This window comes from Cucumis melo, chromosome 12 (assembly GCF_025177605.1).
Source record: "Cucumis melo cultivar AY chromosome 12, USDA_Cmelo_AY_1.0, whole genome shotgun sequence".
Taxonomy (NCBI): Eukaryota; Viridiplantae; Streptophyta; class Magnoliopsida; order Cucurbitales; family Cucurbitaceae; genus Cucumis; species Cucumis melo.
This window is the reverse complement of record NC_066868.1, coordinates 23,960,756-23,984,684: the sequence shown is the minus strand read 5'-3', so window position 1 is coordinate 23,984,684 and position 23,929 is coordinate 23,960,756. Positions and strand designations below refer to the sequence as shown.

General features: G+C 30.1%; 3 protein-coding genes across 4 annotated transcripts; 2 read left to right on the top strand and 1 right to left on the bottom strand.

The window, feature by feature from the left end:
• The first annotated feature begins 5,697 nt into the window (after positions 1-5,697).
• LOC103489307 (polyphenol oxidase, chloroplastic-like) lies at positions 5,698-7,412 on the top strand. Its single transcript, XM_008448416.1, has 2 exons — positions 5,698-6,263; positions 6,323-7,412. The coding sequence occupies exons 1-2, from the start codon at positions 5,698-5,700 to the stop codon at positions 7,410-7,412; spliced, it is 1,656 nt and encodes a 551-aa protein (XP_008446638.1).
• Positions 7,413-14,550: 7,138 nt separating this feature from the next.
• LOC103486188 (uncharacterized) lies at positions 14,551-16,744 on the top strand. 2 transcript variants are annotated; one of them, XM_008444059.3, is made up of 4 exons: positions 14,551-14,742; positions 14,882-14,999; positions 15,543-15,742; positions 16,258-16,744. In XM_008444059.3, exons 2-4 carry the CDS (start codon positions 14,913-14,915, stop codon positions 16,511-16,513), a joined length of 543 nt encoding a protein of 180 aa, XP_008442281.1. In that variant the 5' UTR covers positions 14,551-14,742; positions 14,882-14,912; the 3' UTR covers positions 16,514-16,744. The 2 variants fall into 2 exon arrangements, with proteins under 2 accessions (XP_008442281.1, XP_016901058.1); XM_017045569.2 differs by having other exon boundaries at positions 14,589-14,637.
• A 2,552-nt stretch (positions 16,745-19,296) lies between these two features.
• LOC103486194 (uncharacterized) lies at positions 19,297-21,025 on the bottom strand. Its single transcript, XM_008444064.3, has one exon. The coding sequence runs from the start codon at positions 20,690-20,692 to the stop codon at positions 19,451-19,453; it is 1,242 nt and encodes a 413-aa protein (XP_008442286.1). The 5' UTR covers positions 20,693-21,025; the 3' UTR covers positions 19,297-19,450.
• Between the last annotated feature and the right edge of the window lie 2,904 nt (positions 21,026-23,929).

Below are 23,929 nucleotides of genomic sequence, written 5' to 3'. Positions count from 1 at the left end.
TTAGAAAAATTAATCTTGATAGAGACCGAGAATAGGCCAAACACAAAGTCAGACATTAAAACAAAGGTTGTCCCACATAATTAAAATACCCACCAAATTTCCAATTGCGTTAATTGCTTGCCACTTTATACTGATCGAATTCCATAGAGATTTAACAATTTTCTTATTGACGGCTTTCAACTTAGTTTCAACAAGTATAATAAAGTTCAGATGATAACAGATAAGTAGGCATTTTATTCGTGCTCTTTTTTAGGGTGAGCAAAACCCTCTAGTATTCCAACTCACAATTTTCATAAAGAACTATTTTGCTTCATATCAATGATACCCATATCAAAGTTATTATTGGTTACAACATTTTCACCATTCAAAAATACATCATTTGTCACGGGAGCTAATTTCATATTATTATTTCTGAGTCAATCCACTAGTTTCTGCTTGAAGGTATTTTCCTCATCTTCTTGTTGCTTCTTCTTTTTTCTTCTCCTCTTGATCACTAATCATCATTGGACCCACATTGTCTTTTACTATATCTGAGTGTGTTGCTGAAGTTAGTGATGGAGAGGGGGAGAACTGTTCTAGACTTGAAATGAATTCATCTTAGTGAGAGGGGCCCTAAATCTACTGTTAGTTTTAATTCAGCTAGCTTCTTGGATTCTTCGTTCAGCTGTATTTTAAGCCCAATCTACTTTTTATTTTTCTTTTTCATCTAGGCAGAATTTGTAATTGGGCTCTTTGGTTTATAGATCTGCTTCCCTCTTTTCAGATCCACAACACCGAAAGTGGCCCTTTGATTTATGTTTGGGCTTCCATCTGGGCTTCTGATTCTGATGGACCTTGTGGGAGCACTTCTCGGATCAAAGGAAAAAATCTTTTTTGGGGAATTGAAAAAAAAACCTTTCTTTTTGCATTTTTTGGGCCCCACTTTTTGAACTTTCCCCTTTTAAAAAAATTTCTCCCTCTTTTTATTCAAAAGTTTAGTTCTCTTGTCAAAATCCCCCTGTCTTGTCTCCCTTGTGTCACTGTCACATCATAATTCAAAAATTTCATCATAGCATTGAATTTTTTATTACCTTTTCCTGAAGAGACAGATTGGTGGTTGTGTTTATCAATAGCGGACAAGGGCTTTTCCGACAAAGCTCTGTCTGGAGAAATGGCCAAATTTCCTTTAAACTGATATTGTTTGCAATCCATATTGAACTCATCGAAATTGATAGCAGCTTCTATGGTAAAAGATCCATGAATTCTCGGATTTCTTTCAAAATTCCATTTTCCTTCAGCCTGAACAACAGTTTTAATAGTATGGCTTTCTCCCTTTTTGTCGAACAGACAAACAAATGTAGAAATGAAACCGGAATAATTATCTTTGATTCTAATCGAGGCTTCAATAATCTCAGTCATGTCTTTTGTTTCACAGGCTACATCAATAAACCTACAACAAGCATCCCCGATTTGCATAAAACTACCCATATTCCAGGCGTGTAATGGAACTCCTCTAAATTTAACCTAACCTCCGTAACTGGGAACTAGCTTTGGAGTGGCATGTTTACTTGGTTCCATTCTTCAAATTTTACATAAAAACGACCAACAGTGGTCCAGCCCATGTTTTTATATATCAGTTTAGTTTGGTTTTTCTCTTCGAAGGTCACTAGGGTTTTAACGACATGAAAGGGTTTGTATGTAAAGAGAGTGTCAAGTTGTTCCCTGAGTTTGGCAATAATTCTTTTCCAGTCATCGTGGAAATATCTCCTTGAAAGAATGATTGTTTTGTTCCAAACAAAAATATTCTCCTCTACATCTTAATTAAACATCATCTTTTTTTTTCCCTTTTGTCTCTATTCTGAAAGAAATTAGAGAGTCGTCTTCAAATGAACTGCCCTTTATCACCACATTAGTATATGTTCTTTTTTTTACCATTTGAATCAGTATCTGTACTTGAGCTTCTTGAGTTTTTACCTTTAACTAGATTTTTTATAGTCAATTTGTCTTTTGTTGTTGTTTCTTTCTTCACAGTCAACATCTTTGTAAAATAGGCTCATCCAGATTTGTCTGTACCTTCAGGAACGAGTATACGGCATCTTCTACCTCTGTCGTCGACTCTATATATATCTCTGCTATATACCTTTTTCTGTTGTATGTCTTCTGGACCCACAGACAATACACTTCAAATCTCTTTTCCAAGAAGTATCTTGTCATCCGTGGGGTATCAAGTAGGATTTTGAAAGTAGCTTTAAGTCATTCTAAAGATTCGAGGGGTAACATCATTGGAAAATGACTTATATGGCCCCACTTCAGTAATGAGTAGCTTCAGATTTCTGGATTGATTGTCCACAAAGTGGACAAAGTCTTTCTTTTTGATTGAGCATGAGCGAGGGAGTTGTCGAAGGAGAGCCAAACTGAAAGTGGAAAGGATCACTAGAGAAAAATAATTGGAGAGTAGGGTTTAGGAGGTACCTTAATGGAATCGGGATCTTCAAAATTATCTTCTCTGTTGAGTTGAGCTATTTTAAAAAATTAAAATTTTAGTTTACACTCCCCAATCGACCATATGCGCGCATGCAAATCTTCTTCTAAACGATCATGATAAGCGATCATGTATGAATGATACACGATCATTAATGATGCATGATTGTGTACCAAATCTAAACGATCTTTGTTCAAGATCGTATACCGAGATCTTTTATATTTGGTACATTCGTTTAAATTTGATACATGATCGTTTAGACATTGGTACATGACTGTGTACCAAGATCCAAAGGATTCTTGTTCAAGATTGTGTAGCAAAATGTTTTATATTTGGTACACGATCTTAAATCAAATAACAGTCTGAAAAAAATAACACAAAATTGATGATTGATTGAAATTAACAAAGATAATAATAGCAGAAGTGTAACGAAAAAGAATACTAATAATTGTAGAACAATGTTCATGATTTCAAAAAAATATATAAAAGAAAAATTGCAAAAGAAGAATAGTAGGAAGAAGATGGAAAGGAAGAAGGAAGCTAGAAATTAATTGTAACCGCGCCAAATTCAAAAGCAGCAAGAACAAACCTGGAATGTTTAAAAAAAATGTAAACATTTTGTTGTTTTGTTATATTTACGAAAGTTAACCTTAATAAAAGTCTATTATTCATATATATGAAATTTTGTTTTATTTTAATAAAAATTTTATTTGATTTTTCTGTATTGGCCCGTGTTATTTGTGATCTTGAAAATATGAGAAAATATATGCGTGAGAAGTTGAAGAAATTATTTATAATTAGGATATGGTTGGCATCATCACATTTACTTTTAAATGGTCGTTTGGTTTTATTGTTTCGATATATATGGAGATTGAGATCTAAGATGCCATCAGAATTTGCAAGAGGTATATTTATAAGGTTGTTTTCGTTTGTTCAATGCCGCTGAAGTTCGAAACAAAAAAATTGAGATTGTGTAAGTTGAGTTGTGCGTAAACTGGTGATTACGCGTAAGTGTTAATGTGCTTTCTTAAGATCTAAAAAACACAATATTGTATATAATAAGGTTATGCTTATGATCAGATTATCAAATTAATAAAATCTTAAGAACCCCCGAGATAGATGTTGTGTCATCGAATAGGATAAACAATATCATATGTTACTACTGTCTCTGTTATTATCTCTACTATTATATTTATTGTAATTAAGAGCATTATAAGTATTCAGCTATAGTTGTTGACTGTTTCACTATTTCATCGTATTGTAAACAATAGTTATATAACTTAGTGTTTTTATAGCCCATGAGAGTTTTTAGTTACTTTCTAGAATAGTCTCTCCTCCCATAATTTCCAACAAGGAATCACTTAATATATATATATGAGACAAAAAATTTAATATCTTATATGAAAAGTATAGTGCAACGTGACTTCTTGGCATTTTTCTATCCATTGAGTGATACGAGGCTTTCTCTACTAGACACTTACGAGGCTTTTATTTACTTATTTATTTCCCCGATAAGATTATTTTTTAGAAATATTATCTTAAATTGTAAAAATATTAAAAGTACTTATCGCGATTGATTTCAAATGTCGATCATAATCTATGACAGAAAAAGTAAAATCTTACTATATTCGTAAACAAGTTTGCTATATTTAAAAAGATAGAATAGCTGCAAACATAGCGGTTAGGTTCAAAATATATATTAGCAAATTTATTGAAACATTCTTTAAAAAAATTATAAACACAATAAAATCTGTCAAAGTCTTAACCCTAACACTTAGCAATAAAATCTGTCAAAGTCTATTACTTAGACCATAAGACCATAAGAGTTTGTTAACAATTAAAGTCTATCATGGATAAATTTGACTATATTTACAACTTTTTTAAAATGTTGCTATATACTCAATTATTGTTTTTAAAATTTTTACCTATTATAGTTATTCTAATTATCATGGGATTGAACTCGTGCCTTTTAAGTATTTTTTTAATATATTCATACTCTTTTTCTCTAAACTAAAATATTAATTATCTTTATTTGTGAGTCGAAGGGACATATGGATAATTTTTAGTACAAACAAGTAGAATGGATATTTCAAACAAAAAAGGGTCGATTAAAAAATGAATAATACTTAAGTCCCTCGTGGACATCACCAAGCTAACTATCTTTATGCATTTTATCAAATTGTCCAACCATAATTTTACACGTGACAAATTATTTGTATTTAATATTTTAAAAATATTTTGATTTCCCCTTGGTATGAGAGATGAGAGAGGATGCATTCACCCAAAATTAATCCTTTACAAATTACTCGAGAGATTAGAGATGATTCATCTGTACCCATAGTATTAAATTTTTATTGACATACATGTTGATATCTTCACGCGTCCTTATGGGTTCAATATTGACATGAACAGTGAATCAATATTTTCATTATATATATAATAAAAAATCCATAAAACACAAAAAAAAAGAAAACAATCATCGTCAAAATACAATTAATATAAAGAATAGATACGTTTACTCATTTGAAAATCATAAAATATAGGGAAATTGTCAAAAAAAATAGTAAATTCGACAAAATATTTATAAAATATAGCAAACTTTCAGATTCTATTGATGATAGACATTGATAAATACTGATATGCTTTTATCAATCATATTGATACACAATAATATAAGTCTATCGGTGTTTATCATTAATAGGATTAAAAATCTTGTTGTGTGTTGTAAATATTTTAGTTTATTTTACTGTATTTAAAAATGTCCTTAATTTAAACTTATTTTTTAAAATTTTTTGTTTAGAGAATTATTGTAAATGACAAAATTATTAAAAATATTTACGAAATATAGCAAAATTTCAGAGTTTATCAATGATAGATACTGATGGATCAATTTTAAATTAATAGAGGTCGATGAGTGTTTATGAATGACCAATCTGAAAATTTTGCTATATTTTATAAATAATTTAGTTGATTTTAATATATTTGAAAACACATTTTTTATAATTTTACTAAACATATATTCGTACATATATATTTGATATTTTACCAATACTTAACATTTCATCAAAATTGGCGTAAAATCAAGATTTAGATATATGCATGTGAACATTGATATTTTAAACTTGGACACCCTTGCAAGTTAGCAACGTGCACAACTTTGAGATTGTCCTTTTTCCTATTTAAAGAGAGAACTCAAACACTCAAGAAACACATCCCATAATATTCCAACCAACACCATGGCTTCTCTATCTTCTCTTCTATCACTTTCTCCATATTCTCAATGCAAACCCCAGTCCTCCATTCCTTCAAAATACAAGGCATTAAGTATTAATATGTCTCATGCAAAGCCTCAAAAGGAGAAAAATCACCAAAACCCTCAGGCTCAAGGAGACTCTCAAATCAAATTTGATCGAAGAGATGTGTTGTTTGGACTTGGAGGTCTTTACGGCGTCACCACTCTCGGCAGCAATAAATTTGCGTTAGCTGCTGATGATGATTTGTCATTGTCACCGGATGTTCAAAACTGCGGACCGGCGGACACCCCTGTCGGCCCGATGGACTGTTGCCCCCCAAAAATCAACAAAATCATCGATTTCACTAAGCCAATCAACCCAAAACTTCATGTCCGACCAGCAGTCCAACTTTTAACACCAAAGCAACTCGCCGATTTCGAAAGAGGCATCGAAATAATGAAAAACCTTAAACCAGACGACCCTCGTAACTTTTATCAACAAGCTAAAATTCACTGTGCTTATTGTGATAGTGCTTATAAACAAATAGGCTCTGAACAAACTGATTTCCTGTTCATTTCAATGCCTTATTCTTCCCATTTCACCGTGCTTACCTTTACTACTTTGAAAGAATCTTACGCCATTTTATTGGTGACCCTGATTTTGCCATACCCTTTTGGAATTGGGATGCACCCATTGGCATGCACATGCCTATACATTACAACGGCAACCCAAATTCACCACTTTACGATGCGAATCGTAACCCCCTACACAAAGCACCAAAAGTTCTTGATCTTAACTATGACGGATCAACCGAAAACCCTCCTTATGATGTGGTGGATTGCAATCTCCGTTGGATGAATAAACAAATGAGTGTAAAAACCCCTACTCGGTTCCTTGGAAAAGTGTGCAAACTTGGGGAAACTCCAACTCTCGACGGCATGGGTACGATTGAAAGTTCTCCTCATAATAACGTTCACAATTGGGTCGGTAATTATCCGATAACTCCTAACGGTGAAGACATGGGAGCTTTTTATGCCGCAGCAAGAGATCCCATATTTTATGCTCACCATGCAAATGTGGATCGTGTGTGGTATATTTGGAACAAAATGAATTCTGGACGTATACCATACATTTACAGGCAAGATTGGTTGAATTCGACGTTTGTGTTTTATGACGAGCACCGAAACGCTGTACGTATCAAAGTTTCTGATTGTCTGGACAGTGAAAATCTTGGTTATGTTTATCAAGATGTAGAGATTCCATGGTTGAACACCAAGCAAGTCCCGCGGACTAAACGAAGTACAGGCCAACCCGAGCCGCCGGTTATTAACTTCCCGCAGACTCTGAGCTCGGCCATAACCACATCAGTGGAAAGGCCAAGTGGTGTAGAGCCACAGGAAAATGAAGAAGAAGTTTTGGTGATTGAAGATATTGAGTATGATCCAACTAAGAATCTGCATTTTAATGTGCTTGTTGACGTTGTTGATGAAGGGGATGATGTTTGTCCAGGGAATGTTGAGTTTCTGGGAAGCTTTAAGAACATCCCACACGGTTCAAAGCACGAAGCGAAGTCCTCGTTGCGTTTCGTGTTAACTGAGGCAATTGAAGCTTTGGGTTTGCATGATGCTCGGAAGTTGGCTGTGAGGATTGACCCTAAGCTTAATGGAGATCAAATTAAAGTCGGAGGGATCAAGATTCAGATTGAACCTATCGAATAAACTTGATTTAATTTAGTGTTCGCTTGAATAATAATTTGGTGTGTCTGATCGAGATTCACCATTCCCGTTTTGTGCGCTTTGTTGTTGTTTTGTATCTCATGAATTTGGTTACTGCGGTTATGTTTGGCTATATGTAAAATATTCTTCTCTATGTCAAGCATTTTGTGTTTTTTGACAATCAGTTTTTTATCATAAACATATTTTTCCATCAAAATTTTTACATCTCTCTTTTCTTTCTACCGTTCACAGAGGTTTATTTTCATCTAGGCCATGTTTACCCTAGTCTAAACAGAATGAATCAATGGTGATTAAAAAATGAGTTTCAGTTATTGATTACGTTTGATGTTGTTTACTTGTGTTCTGGATAAGTACTTATACATCGGACCCATGTCCAATTCCATAAACAAAAGCCACAATCCAATTGATGAGCGGAAAGTGATCAATTTGACTGCATCCGAAAAATACGTTGTACCATTACCATTATCATTATGTTCATTGACTATGGTTACCATTATTGTTACACTTTTATAGAAAAGAAAATTATGAATTTTGACGACACATTTACAGTTATTATGTTACCATTATCGTTATGATTAACCATAAGGATAAATTTGACAAAACTCAAGAAGGAAGAAACAAATTCTTAAAAACTAGAAAACATAGTAAGACATTTTAAAGGTGGGAGTAGTGTATTTATAAACTCAATCTTTAAAAAAAAACAAAATAAATAAAATTGTCACTAAAAAAGAACTAAATTTATGGATTATTAAAAATGCAAATGATAGCATGCATAAAAATAAAATTAAACAAATTCTAAAGAAATGGACCAAAAATTAGTTTTTAACGAAATATTTTTCATTTCCTTGATGCTTCGTTTAATTTTTCTACCTTTCAAATCTATTTAGGACTTCAAAACTTTATATATATTTGCTTTTACACACATATCAATATTCATAATTAACTATACTATTATTTTAAATTAATCAGTAATAATAAAGTTATTATAGAATCATACATATTAAAAATGATTAAAGGGTCTCTTCTTAAACATGAGCTGAACTAAGTAAAGATTAGGTTTGTTTTTGTTAGAATATTCCCAATAGTGTTGTATTATTGAATAATAAAAAAAAAGATTTTGTGGCTTTTATATTATATAATGTTTTGTTCTAATTAGAGATAATATATTTAATTAAGGTTTCACATGTGCAATTTTGATATGTATTAATAATCCTATTAGTTTTTTTTTTAAAGAAGATATACCTAAATTAGGAAAGAGGAAATAAATAGATAGCACCCGAATATTTTAACTAAGTTAATAATCATATTAAATATTGTATTTATGAAATATAATAAAGTGCAAAGAGATAAAACAATAATTAATGTAAATGTCGAAATATCAACACGATCATAGTTTTGATTTAAAAAAACTATCGATCAAACGTTTTAAAAGTTTGAATTTCCCACTTTACATATTGTTAAACGGTTAAATTAAAAAAAAATTGAACTTTCTTGCTAACTTGTGTGAAATTTAAAGTTGAAATCTATCATATAATAGATTTTAAATTTATAAAATAAAACTATGATTTTTTTAACTTAAACTTGCTTCGATTTATCGTTCTCACAAATATAAGTAAATCTAACAATTAGCCTATTTAATTAAATATATAAAAATGGAATGGTAAAATACGGAAAAAAACCCAATTGAATCCAGATCGACCCATTGGTTTAATTTAGTTTGATTTGGTTTTCTAATAAAAAAAAAATTAATCAAAATCTAATTGAACTAAGAAGGTGTATACGATCTCTTTAAATAAAATATATACACCATTATGGAACGTCCGAACCATTAGTTTGGATTCCTATTTAAAAAAAAAAAAATCATTGATTTGATTGATTCTTGATTGACCTTAAAACTAAAAAAAATGTAAACCAATGAACACTCATATCATATGTTCTCTTTATCATCATCTTAATAGAGCAGTTGTACTTACGAAAAACAAGAATTTTAAATAAACAAATATCATTTCTAGACCAACAATCATTTATTTAATTTAACACAACGAATTTCCTCAAACTTCCGGCTCAAAAAAGCTCATCAAGATTTCTCTAATTAATACTTTAAAATTTGTAGGAAGAACATGAATCAACAAAATTTTATTAATATACTAACCATTTATATGTATTGTTTTCAATTGTTTAAATACTTAAGGTAAACTTTTACCTCATTTGAAATGAAGATGTTATTGATAACAAAATAATGAAAAATTAATTTAGTATACATATATATGGATCCAAGAGTTAGCAAAAATTTTCCAACACTTTATTTACTTATAGGTTTGAAATATGGAGAAGTATTTAATTTGTTTTATTGCATGGGCTAATCGATGTAGGCAGACAACTCTCCACGTGAATACTCTTTGATATAAACAAAAACTAATCTCTATCTTTCTCCATTAATTCACCGACCTCGTCTTCTTTTTTTTTTTCTTCTTAATCTCCATCGTGACCAATGTGCTTATTTAATTATTCTTAATTACTAACATCTGATAGCAATTGTGCAATTATTTCTCTTTTAATATATAATTTAATTTTATATTTCAATGTCCAATTGACTTATATTGCTTAATCAATCAAAATATTATTTCAGTTCATCTATCCATCTAATTTTAATTTTGGGGATTTTTCTAAAAAAATAACAAAACGGGCTAAGTATTCAAGTGAATAGAACAATTTTGAAAATGGAAAAAATCCACACCCACAATAAAAAGTACCAAAGTTGCTCTAGTTAAAACGCGATTAGTTGGCCTCTCGCACGTAATATATTTGTTACACGATCGTTTAGATTTTAACATCATTTTTTTTTTAAGATCGATAGTTTACATTTGACTACAAAATCGTTTAGATTTGCATGTCTATCCAAATCTAAAACGATTTTTTTTTTCAAATTCTTTGGTACACTATCGTTTACATTTGTCTGCTTACACGATCTTGAACTAAATAACACTTTGAAAAAAAAATACAAGATTTATGATTGATTGAAAACAAAGATATTGAAGAAGAGAAGAAAGATGATTGGAAAGATGTAAGAAAAATTGTAAAAAAGAAGAAAGAAAATGGAAAAGAAGGGTAAACTTTGAAATATTTACAAAAATGGTCGACTTCATGGATTTTTTTATTTTGTTACACACACTGTAAATATTTTAGTGTTTTGTTATGTTTATGAAAATTAACATTTATTTTACATATTTCAAGTAAATTATGTTAAAATTGATTTCTCAAAATTAATTTCTGGACAAATTTCAAAAACTACATTTTAAAGTACGATGTTGTTGCAATTATATTTTGAAACTTACCGTTTTAAAGATTGAGCTCTCAAACTTATGTAAGTGTTAAAATTGGATCTTCATACTTACGTAATTGTATAAATTATAACATTTTTATAAATTTAAGGGTTCAATTTTATAATAACATATCTACTTTATAATTATTGTGAGGTTGAATGTCCAATTTTAACTTGCAGATGTTAAAGGGTTTAATTTTTACAATCAATAGTTCGAATGTGTAACTATAATTACCACTCTACTTTAGAGATGGTTTTTACAATTTGTAGTGGTTTTCGCAATTGGCTCTTAATTTTTATTATAAAAAAATAAATAATATTCTTATGAATATATATTTTGGGAATATATTACAAACATTATCGTAGAAAAAATTACTATTTAATAGGAAAAGATTAAAAATATCAATATATAATAAAGTAAAAGTTGAGATAAAATTTATGATTTATTAATAGTGCAATTGAAACCAATGACACAAATTAAACAAATTGTAAGTTTCTAAGACCAAAGTAATTTTTAACCCAAAAAAGTTCCCTTTATAATAATTATATGCTAATTAATCATCTTGTTAGTAAAGTAATAAATGCTATTTTGCTAAATATGAATTGATTTTTTAAAATTTGTGGTGTGAGGAATAATCAAACCCTAGTTGATGTTAAAATATTATACTAATTGACCTAACTGATTAAAAAAATACATTTATTTATTACTATCCTTTATTAAATTAAAAAAATAAAAGGATAGTTTATATGTAATAAAATGAGGGTTTTACATGTGCTAATTTTTTATTAAATACAAAAAAATTAAAAAATTAATTATTTACAAATAAGAGATATAAAATATCTAATTTAATTTATATTTCTACATTATGTTTGAAAATTTATTTATTATGGTAATAAATTAAAGACAATAGAAAAATATTTATAAAATATAGTAAAATCTTACCTTATATTAATAATATATATCAGTATCTGTTAATTCTGGACTATTATTAAAAATTTAAATATTTTTGTTTATTTTTTATATTTGAAGATGTTGTTAAATTAAATTAAAAGTGAATTCAAATGTAATTTTAAAAATTTTGAAGAGTAATAAGGCATCCCACACATATGTCCACTTTTGGACAGGAGCATTTTATAATTTGGGCCTTGAGTTGGTCCTTAGGAACAAAGGGAAAACTAAAATGACTTGGGCCTCATAGTCATAGTACCAATCCAACTCCCTTTTACACATATACCATGCCACACTATTTGTATTAAAGATTGGATTCAAAATAACTAAGTAAACATCAATCTGTCAAAAAGTTTATCGATGTCCAATTTCTTTTAATATATTATCATCCATTTTTATTTAAAATTGTTTTATTAATACAAACTCTAAATTTCAGTGCATAGATTTTCAATATAAATTAATCCACAAAACATGGATAGAGATAATTAGTGATCACTTCACTTTATTATTATATATGCACAAAATATCATATGAATTATTGGCTTAACTTTGTCCTCGACTAATTGTCTTATATTTCATAAATTCATCATCTTCTTTTGGATATAATTTATCCTTTAAAGTTTTATTTTAATTAGTTCTTACAAAATTATTTGTTTGATATTTTATCTAACAATAATATGTCTCCCAACAAAAATCTCCACTCTACATTTCTTTTTTCCGTCAAATTAAATGATTCCCGCCTTACTCCAATATTCATTAACAATTTAAAAAAAAAATTAAAAACGTATAGAAAGCCATTTTTTAATTTACTGTGATTGTTAAATTAAACATGATCGAACCCAATTAGATCATATAACGAGTTCATCATAAACATTTATGGTAGATAAAAATTAAATCAAATGCATGTGATATGATCATAATTTGACAAGAGTTGAATGAAGTTTAATTATTTTACAACAATATATTATCTTGTGTGTCATGATTTAAATTGTGATGTCTAGTAACAATTAAGAGGAAGAGAGAAGAAAAAGAAAAGACCTATTTTAGTAAGATTTACTTACAAAAAGGGATTATAAATATAAAAGCTTTAAATGAAAATTTAAGATTCCCAAAAGGTATAGTAAAAAGGAAAGTACAATTCATTATTTTCTTATCTTTTCCTATAGGTATGAGATTCCTAAAGTAAAAAAAAAATAACCTTATGAAAAAGGTCAAATATGTTTGCATGATGATGTTCCAAACATTATCTACTATATAATTTGAATGAATATAAAATTTATATCAAAACATACCATTTGGTCCATAATATATATATTTATACAAACCAATTTTCAAAAAATTTACTTTTAAGTACTAATTTGGTTAGATCGTATGTTCGTTGTTTATGATATATTGATAAACAAGAATATGATAACTTGTTAGAAAAAAATTAATACGATGAATTTAGAATAAATCCAACGGTTTGTCCGTTCAGCTTTAAAGTTTGACTATTTTTATTGATTAATTTATGAAATTTTAATATTCTTCTTTTAGAATTGTTATGATATTTGTCTTTTTAAAGTTCTGTATTAAATATCATAAATATTTGGTATTTTATATTTAAATTTATTGAGCTTTTAATTATTAATCATGTGTTATTAATAGAGACCCTTATTAATACACTTATTTCTAAAATTAAAAAGAAAAAAATAAAGTATAACCTAACAACCCAATCCAACTCAACTCAAATTTTAAAAGTTGTGTTGTGTTGGGTTGAAGACTTTATTTGTGTTTTTTGAGTTGTCAAAACTGATTCAAATTTTTAAGTTGGTCCCAAAAATACTTTAAATCTAACCCAACTCAATCCATACACACTCCTAGTTATATATGCAAATACTGTTATGTCTAATCAACTCATCTTCTTTGAGGTCAAGGCCATCTTGTTTTTCATTTTGGGAGATGCCAAAGTTGACAAGGTGAACTAATGTGTTGCTTGGCCCAATTAGGGATCGAAGAGGATCGGGCTAATTCACCCATTTTCTTTTGATGGATGCCAAAGAAAAAAGGGAAAAAGCCGATTGGCCCACCCACCTTGACCTTAGAATTCAAGGGTCGAGATCAACTTTATTTCATTATTTGGAGCCTATTCTTAGTAGATCTATATGTTGTCATCTTTTTCTCAATTTAATCATTAAGAAATTTATTCCAACTAGAATCTTATTCTTGTAGCTAGAAAGATGAAGAAAACCATATGTTTAGCCTAACTAAATACATAGAGTACGATAGCTCCATCTTAGATTGTTGCTCCAACCGTTGCGTTCAACATTAATTTAAACCTTTGAGTCTTCGTCATAAACATCACATCAATGTGTTATTCTATTTGTTTTGCAAGTTATATTTTTTCCAAAAATACAAATTCATTGGGGATGACCTTGAAAGTAAGGTGAGTTTGCATTTAATTTAATTTCTTAGTGTTAGTGTTGTTGTTTCAGTTACTTCCTTTGGCTTTTGTAACCGTTTTAGTTAGGAAATGAGTGACAAAAATCACATTAAGCTTTCGAAAAATGGATAGCTAAACTGTTAAAGGGAAACGGAAACCGTTATAGAATTGGAAGCGAAGGAACGTTTTGTCCAATTAAGGGTCAGATAGTGATAAATTGTGTTTTCCCAATTAACGTTCATCAATCATCTCAATCGACGGCTCAGAATCAATTCCTTAACTCAAAAGCAAAACCCACACACTTTTTCCTGCACGTGCATTTCACGCTTTACCATTAATCAACTTAATTGACTCACTTTCGAAAGCGTGTCAACCACGCGACCCAAAAACAAAACCTTAACTTTTCTTTTTGATTCAAAAGGCAAAAACTAAGAATCGTAAATAAAATAATAATAATAATAAAAAAAAAATGGCATTCACTTTCCTTTCTTCTACCCGCGCTAAAATAAAGCACAAGGTTATTGCAGAGCTCATCGCCCTTTGATTTCATTTCATTTGATTTTCCCATTCCTTCTTCTTCTTCTTCTTATAACTCTCCTCAACTAAAACCCATTTTCCAGCTGTAAGTTTCGAAGTTGGTTTCCTTTTTTTTTCTCACTGAATTTTGAAATTTCTGTTCGTTCGACGATTTCAAAGTTTTTCTTGTTGTTTTCGTTCTTGGGTTTCTCGTTGTAATTACAGGAATTTTGTTCTGTTTGTAGGGTTTTCTTTAGGTTGCTGGATCTTTCAATCATGGGTATGCTGGTTTTGATTGTGGTGTTTATCTTTGATCTCGTTGCTTTTGCACTTGCTGTTGCTGCAGAGCAGAGAAGAACTACTGTAAGTTATGTGTATTTGTTGTTACTCTCTATTAATGAGAAGAAGTATTATTGGGAATTTGAAAGGGTTTGTGATTTTCATATTGATTGTGCTGAAATGGCTTGTTGATTTTTGGGTTTAGTTATATGTAGGTGGGTTTTGTATAGAAATGCTTTAGGTCACCAGTTTGTGACTGAATAGAAGAAATTTTGAACTCTGATGAACTCTACAAATCTTCAGACGGCCAATACATGTTTGAAATGTCATCTACCGGAGACGTAGTGGGAATTTTTAGCAAACAAATTAGATTTTTTGTTTCTGCACCCTGTGGCCTGAAGTAGTTTTTAAGACTTAGGAATCCCATTTTTGTGTTCTTCTTTTGTGTTTCTAATTTGAACCATCCATGAACAGCTTGGTATGTTAAGTTTCTAATCACGAGGGAAATGGATATTATGATATTAAGGCTCGTGATTCTGATCCTAATGTTATTTGGATGTGAAGAAGGAAGTGTTATGGCTCATAAAATGTGTATCTTGTTCCTAAAAGCCGATTCTTCTTTGGCAGGCCACGGTCGCTCAATCAGGCAATTCTAGATTCTGTGCCTATGATTCTGATATTGCAACTGGATTAGGTGTGGGTTCATTTCTGATCCTATTTGCTAGCCAAGTGATTTTGATGGTGGCAAGTCGATGTTTATGCTGTGGGAGAGGGTTGCGACCCGGCGGTTCAAGGGCTTGGGCAATTACTCTTTTCATCACTTGCTGGTACGTATGATTGTTCGACCTTCAAATTTTACTAATTTTGTTGTGATTGACTTTGAGTATGAGTTTACTCTGTTTTAGGATTTTAAACCACCTTCTTCCCTCTTAAAGGATGAGGTTGATAGGTCTAAGCCTAGACCCCCATATGATATCTCATGAAGTGGGAAAAGAAACCAACACAACATGCATTCGAGTATAAAATGGCGTTTTAGACAAAGATCCCTGTTTGTTTAGATCTCTTAGAGGCATTTGGGTCCTTACTTGCTCTTCGATGTGATACATAAATAGCCAAATAATCATTATAACCTGATTTCAAATGCTTACTTTATGTTAGTCAAGATCATTGAACACGTTATAATGTATAGAGAAACATCAATGAAGCTCATTGATTACCTGTAGAATGTGAACTAGAGTTTGTTTTTCAATGCTTGGTTATGATATGAGACAGTCATTTGTGTGTTTTTCAATTTCTGAAGATCAAAATTTTTGTGGTGGGTTGTATTGCTTGAACATTTCAGGATATGTTTTGCCATTGCTGAGATCTGTCTGCTAGCTGCATCGGTGCGAAATGCCTATCATACCAAATATGTTAGTTCTATTATGAATGAGCAAATTTCATGCAAGATGCTGAGGAGGGGAGTCTTTGGGGCCGGGGCTGCTTTTATCGTCTTCACATGTGTAGCATCAGAGCTGTTCTATGTTAGCTTTTCCAAGGCTCATATCGAGACTAACTCCTTTGCCAAAGACACTGGCATTAGAATGGCAAGCCTATAGACGGTGAGGAGCTACTTTACCAGAATTGGGGGTTTACAGGATTTTGTCAAACATGTGTGGTTTGTTGATGTGAAAAATGAAGTGGGAGTAACATTGCATGTTGAATACAGATGTACAAATATGATTAGATAGTTGAGTGAAGATTTCATATTGTGGTTTGTGGTATATGCTGTCTGTCAATGACTATGTTCCTTTAGTATAACTAAGCGAATCCTTTTTCAGTTGTTGTTACTATCGTCATGATCGACATAGTGACCACCCATCTCACTACCTCATTTTGCATGACTAGGTTGAACTCTTAATGTTGGAAACTTTAGAGATCATGAAAGTTTGCAACTGAAGTTAGGGTGCAGTTAATCCTTTCTGTAACTTGTAACTTGTTGAGTTGGGAAGTTTGAAGTTTTGTCTTGGGTGTTACCGAACAAGTAAGAATAGTGAAATTTTACCTTTTTCTTCTTAACAAGAGTCAAACAAGTCAGCAGGAAAGTAAAAAAGTATAACACAACTTGACTACAGTTTGGACTGTCATTTACGAATTTGATCCACCTATTTCGTGCTCTGGTTGTTGCCTGCTTTTGGACTTTATGTTTGGGCTCAACAAATTTCCCACAAAACACAGGGAGATATCAATGAGAGAGTACAAAGTCCAAAAACAACGGTGATCACAATATTCCAAATGGCCTATTTGCTCTTAAATGTCTAATAGGTTAAAGTTATGTAAATTGAAATATTGGTCATGTTCATTTTCAGCCGTAATTCATTTTGGGTAAAAAGAAAAGTAGATCTACCTATGTTTTATAATCGTAAAGAAATGTTAAGACTTACGGTCAACTTCCTAATCAACAAATACAATCCCATTGCATAGTTAAGAGTGATCAATCCAATTGTATTTCAAAATTATGTGGATAAGAGTAATTGTTACGATAGGAAAATTATGAATTAGTCACAATTTTTGCTACCGCTACTAATCGACCTTAAAAAAAAATAATAACAATCAAGGTAAGAAGAAAATATTAGGAGAAAATTTTAACTAAACTACATTTGTAAAACACATAAATACACTTGACAAGAAGCAATCTAATTACGATCGAAATTAAGGCTCATGACGATTAATCCATCAAATTCCATTTCAAGACACCTGCAAGTATCTTTTATACTATTTTATATTTACCCAACTGAAAATTCACACACCAAACACAAGTTACACAAACTTTGAATTTCTATAGCATATTCCTCTATGTGATCTCAACTTAAGATCACTCAAATTCAAACTTTTCTAACGAAAAAATCCTTTAATATTTTTTGTTCATTAATTTCATAGATCATTTGAATTTAATATATTTGAAAGTGTATTTTACTGCCATGGAATGAAATTAAAATAAGTTCATATAAATGCTTATTTTGCCTAGTTGATAGGTAACACATGTAGAATATGCATCTTTTAAGAAGACCAATCAACACCAAACTTATGTCTTATCTAATTAAATTAATCCAAACCAACTGTCCTAAAGTAGATACTACACTCACTAGTTGCTTGGAGCTTGAGTTCTACTCATCTACTTAATCAAACTCTTCAAACTACACTATCTTTTTATTATTCAGTGTTGAAATTAAAGGGGTATGTGTCGCATTTTTAAGATTAGTGTATAACAGTCATTTTAAAAAATATTGTCAGTACAGTAAGATCTAATGATAATAGATTTTATTGCTGATAGAATTCTTTCGATTTATGTTGATAAACTCCAAAAACTTAATTTAAATATGTCATATTTATCAATTCTTTTCCATTTTGTTATATGATCTGGTTGATATTTTTGCGAGTGACCTAAAAACATATGTTCCGCATATATTTTGTTAGAGAAAATGTATTTTAAGATATCATAAGACATTTTTCTCATTAAATTATTCTTTTGATTGTACTACTTTTTTACTTTATTCTATTTATATTATAGTTACTGTACTTTTAAAAACGTCTCTAGATTTAGTTCATGTATATTCAATAAGATTTAAATTCAGTCTTGTAATTATAAGGTAATATCGATCTATACTCTTACATTTAAGTTGTATTAATTAGAATGAATTTTTCAAAAATAGAAAATTAGACAAACTATTTACACTTCTTAGAACAAAACCACTAAAAAAGATATAATTAATTATATTTGATTTTTCTATAAAGTGTAAATATTTTGTCAAATGTTTTATTTTTTATAATTTTTCTTTAGGAAAATTATCAAAAATAGCAAATTTGACAATTTATAAAATATAACAAAACTTCATATTCTATCAATAATAGAATTTAATATGTTTCTATCGATAATATTGATAGACAGTAATGAAAGTTTATTAGTTTCTATCCTCGATAGAATTCAAAATTTTGCTATATGTTATAAACATTTTAATTTATTTTTCTATATTTAAAAATGTTCTATCATGAAATAATAATTGGATGAATTTTGACAAGTGTATTAATTTACATACACATCTAAATGAAGTGTGAATTTATAGTTTGAGTAAATTAAAATTAAACGCCTGAATCAATTTAGACATTTGGTTAGGATTACTTTTAAAAATTATTAATGCATCAATTCTCAAACACGAATAGAATTCTTTTAAATATTGATTTTACAAAATTGAATACTAAAATATAAGATCTTTTCTAATAAAATGGTTGTGGCCAATAAATTATAACAAATTTGGCACTTTCAAAAATAAAGTTTGAAGATAATATTGTAATTAATAAGAACACAACCCATAGGCTTATAAGTTATAAATACACAACCATAGTAGTAGGTGGCTTCCATTGATTGGCCGATGAGAATTCGCTTTCAATTTTTAATTCCACTTTGAAATTGATATTAAAATTTGTTGTCTAAAATCAAAAAAAGACCAAATTCCAGAAAATTAAACTTAAGAAGTTTTGAATTCTATGGTATAATTTCATGATTTCATCTTTATTATAATATCAACAATGCTCCCCTTTTCAACTTCAAGCTTTCGGCTATGGCTGTTCCATAGATGTAGAGCCAAACTCTTGGATTGAATTTGTCTCAATTTTGCAATTACCCATTTCAAATGAACTGCATCTTTTGGACCTTGAAAAAGAGTTTTGATTTTGTTCCAAACAACAGGGTAAAACGCCGATGGAGGAAGAATAGTCAGATTAAACCCAGGATTTTGATTCAATCTTGAAATTACTCTCGATACTAAATACGGTCCATTGTGTCCCCATTTGTTTCCGTCGAATGTTGTGGCGAATTCTTTGATGAATTGAAGAAGAAGTGGGTGATTCTTGTCGAATATCATCACTGCGTTGTTCAATCTGCTCCAATTCCCTGTTTTCAAATCCATGGTTTGAGCCCCAATTACGTTTCGGAGATTTGTGAAGCTCTTTAGGATTATCACGTCGGCGTCGATGTAAATGCCGCCGAATTTGTATAATAGAGTTAATCTGAGTAAGTTTGAGAGGTTTTGACCCAAAGAAATTTCGCCAGGTTTTATGATTCCTTGCCGGAGTTGATTGAACCATGACTCTGCATCCGTGTTTTTGAAAATCGAATCGAAATCCGGCGAAATTGCCAGTAAGGAGAATCCCATTTCCGAAAATGGGCTAAGAACTTGCTTCCCTTTTGTTGAGTCGAGGGAATTTGAGACGATAATCAAACAGGGATTTCCATTTTCATGAACTTTGAATATACTCTGTATAGCCCATAATTCTCTGTCACTAAACGAATCCAACGACGAAATCCAAGTCATGAAGAATCTAAGCTTACATGAATTCGCCGCGAAAAACTCTTCAATCCTTGCTGAAAATTCGTTTTCTTTCAATTCCGACCGGAGACTTCGCAGGCGGCGCTTATGCTTCCCGACTCTCTTCGCGGGGCGGGATTTGAGGTGGGGATGATGAAAAACAGAGGAATTTGATTTTAAGACCGGCGGTGGATGGTTTTCATGGATGGAAAACAGAAGATGGGTTGAAGTGGAATCGGCAGTGGGTCGTTTTTGGGGCGAGAAAGGAGCGGGATGAGAAATTGTCTTCTCCGGTGAGGGTGGGGAAATAGAGAAAACATGAAGGCCGTTGTAAGCCAAAAGGAAGAGAAGGAGAAGAGAAAGAAGAGAAGTGGGAAGGGATGAGAGCAAATGGAGAGTAGATTCCTTGAGAGGATTGAAATTACCAATCATTGGAAACGGAGAAACAAGAAGAAGAAGAAGAAAAGTTTAAGAGATTTTGGTTTGAAGAAAGTGAAAGGAACTGACAAATGAAAGAGAAGAAATGGGAGTGAGTGAGTGAGTGAGTGAGTGTTTGAGAGTTTAGAAACACAAGAAAGTTGGAGAGTATTTTTTTTTAATGGTGAAATAAATAAGAAATAAAAATGGGATTTCTTTTTTAAAAAAAACAGAGAGAGAGAGAGAGAGAGAGAGAGAATTGGTTGGGGAATGTGCATGTGCTTGTGAGGAAACAAAGAAAAAGTTGTGAAAAGGAAGGGATGGAATTGTTGGTGTGGAGTGGGCAGGCTTTTTAGCCTTTGCATTTTGTTTCTTTTTTCTTCCTTGGAGTATTTGATGTTGCTATGTGAACTCTTGGACCATCATAGTTGGGTTTGCTTTTTTATTTGGGGGGCATGGCATTGGCCACACTTCAATTGACCTTATTTTAAATCTACCTTAGTGTTTATCGATATTCATTTCAGGTCATTAAATAAATCAACATCAATTCCACACTAAAGCAATTAACTTTGAAGACATAGAATTATCTTTGATGGTTACCTCTGACAACTAACATCTAATAATCTAATTCCACACTTCCAGTAAGCCAACTTTGACTTGGTGTTAATTATGGGAATATATTCGCTTCGAGGTTTTGAGTGTAAATATGTAATAAAAGTGAATGTTTATGTATTGGGTTTACATCTAGAAGGAATGGTTTTTGACGACATGGAATTATCCTAAACCCTAAACCCCTAATCAACTTCAACACCAAACTAAGGCAATTAACTTTGACGATATGGAATTATCTCTAGTGGTTACCTATAACATCTAATCTAACTTTGCACTTCTAGTAGACCAACTTCGACTTGGCGTTAATTAAAAGTGAATGTTTATGTACTGGTTTACATCTAGAATGAATTGTTTTGTAGTCTTGGGTCTTTGCATAAACTCGTTCAAGCAAGTTGAAAACCTATCAAGTAAGTTATTTATATATTTTTTTCTGATAATTCTAATATTTTAGTTGTAATTACTTTATTTGTAAATAACTTAACCAAAGTTTGGTCATTAGTTTTGTTGTCTTATAACTATAAACTTTAGAAACTCTATTGTTATTTTTTAAATGTTTTTTTGTACAAATATTGTTTGTAGTTTATTAGTTAAAATTACTTAGTTTATTCAATGAATATTTAGTAAGTTTATAAAATATATGTTACTTGTGTTTCAATCATATGGTATAATGGTATATCGATTTTATATTTGTGATTGTTGATATTTTGTATGAGTTGTTTGAAGTTGTGGAGTTGCATGAGTTGTGGCAGAGTTGAGTGATTTTTTTGAAATTGTTGATATTTTGTAAGAGTTATTTGAAGTTGGTATGTATGTGGATGATGCATATTTTGTCATTTGTGTATCTGTGTAAAGAACTAGGTGTCTGGATTATTTCTCGATTTGTTTGACGATCATAGTGATCCATATTTTTTATTTTAAAAAAATTGGTTTAGTTGACCAATAAAAAACGTCAACCGTGAAAAAAAACAATCAATATACGAATAATGGTTGATGGGCAGTACATGCAATGAAAAGGGTTTTCTTGATTGGCTTTTGTCATATACTTGATGGACATCCCCTTTCTTCATGGACAAAACCATACAAAGAATAAAAGAAAGAATTAGAGAAAACACCTAATTTTGCTATGATTTTAAAAAAAAAATATCATAAAATCTCATTTATTTTCATCAATAAGATTTCGAGATTTGTATTGACCGATTTGTCCTTCACATTAAGTTTAAATATTACATATTTTCCAAAACATATATAATTTATTACCATAAATATTTTATTACACATTTATTATTTACATTAAAACTTATGTATTTAGTCCATTAATTAATTGACATAATTACTTTCATATAATTTTCATATTTGCATTTATTAGATATCGGTAAATATGATATGTGATTAAGATTTGCATTTATTAGATATCTATGTAAATATGGTATGTGGTTAATTATATTAGGTTAAAATTGTAATCAAAATTTATCTCTTAATTATTTTTCTTTCGGTGATTTTGTTAAACAATTCTTTCTTCTTGATCTCTCTCGCACTTTTCGATCTCTCTCTGTTCATTCTTTCTTATTCCGTTTATCTCTTTCAAATTTTTTCAGTGAGTGCATATTTGTTTCATATTATTAATTATGTGTATGAAAATTGAAATTGTGAAATTACTGATGAATTTTTCCAATGAATTTTTTCGATAAAGAAAATTTACAGTGAATGAAATATATATGTCATGTAATTTTCTTCCTTTTTGCATCGTTTTTTATATATACTACCTACTTTACTAATTCATAATTTATGATAATTATATTTCATCAATTTTACATTAAAAGTTAATTTGATAAATTCTTACCGTGTCAGAAATTGATTTCAATTTAAATAGATCAATATATACTCGTATTAATTACAATCAGTCGAGTATATATATCACGTCAGTTTCTTTTGTTTTGCATTGTTTTTCATATATACCACGTAATTTAATAATTTCTTATATATACTTATTATATTTCATCAAATTTGCATTGATTTTCATATATTGGAAGTTAATTTGTAAAATCTTACCGTGACTAAAATTGTTTTCAATTTAAATAGATCATTATATACCATAGCTTATATATTTAACATAAAATTAGATAACAATGTATGTGTGCATATTTTACATTATATTTTAATTTTGTAACAAATTTTACATTTTGTGAAAGTACAAATTTATATCAAAATGTAGGAAAACAAAGAAACTAAATGAAGATAGAAGGAAACTAAAAGGAAAAACAAGCAAATTGAGCGAAATGAGGAATAGGGAGAGAAATTCAAATAGATTCATACATACATACATAAAACTTGTAGATATACATTCTAATATTTAAAATACATGTAGGTATTATTTAAAATGCATTCACCAGAAATTGATGTAATATAATTATATCATTATTTAAAATATGTACAAGTATTATTTAAAACATACATCGACGGAGAGAGAGTATATTAGAAAGAATTTTGACTACAAAATAAAAATAATTGAGGAAAATTTTTGATTAGATTATTGAATTAATTATTAATTACCTATCATATTTACCTAGAATATAATTTGATGAATTTTCTGTATTTTTTTTTTTTTTTTTTTTTTTTTGCTAATATTAATATTGAATGTGA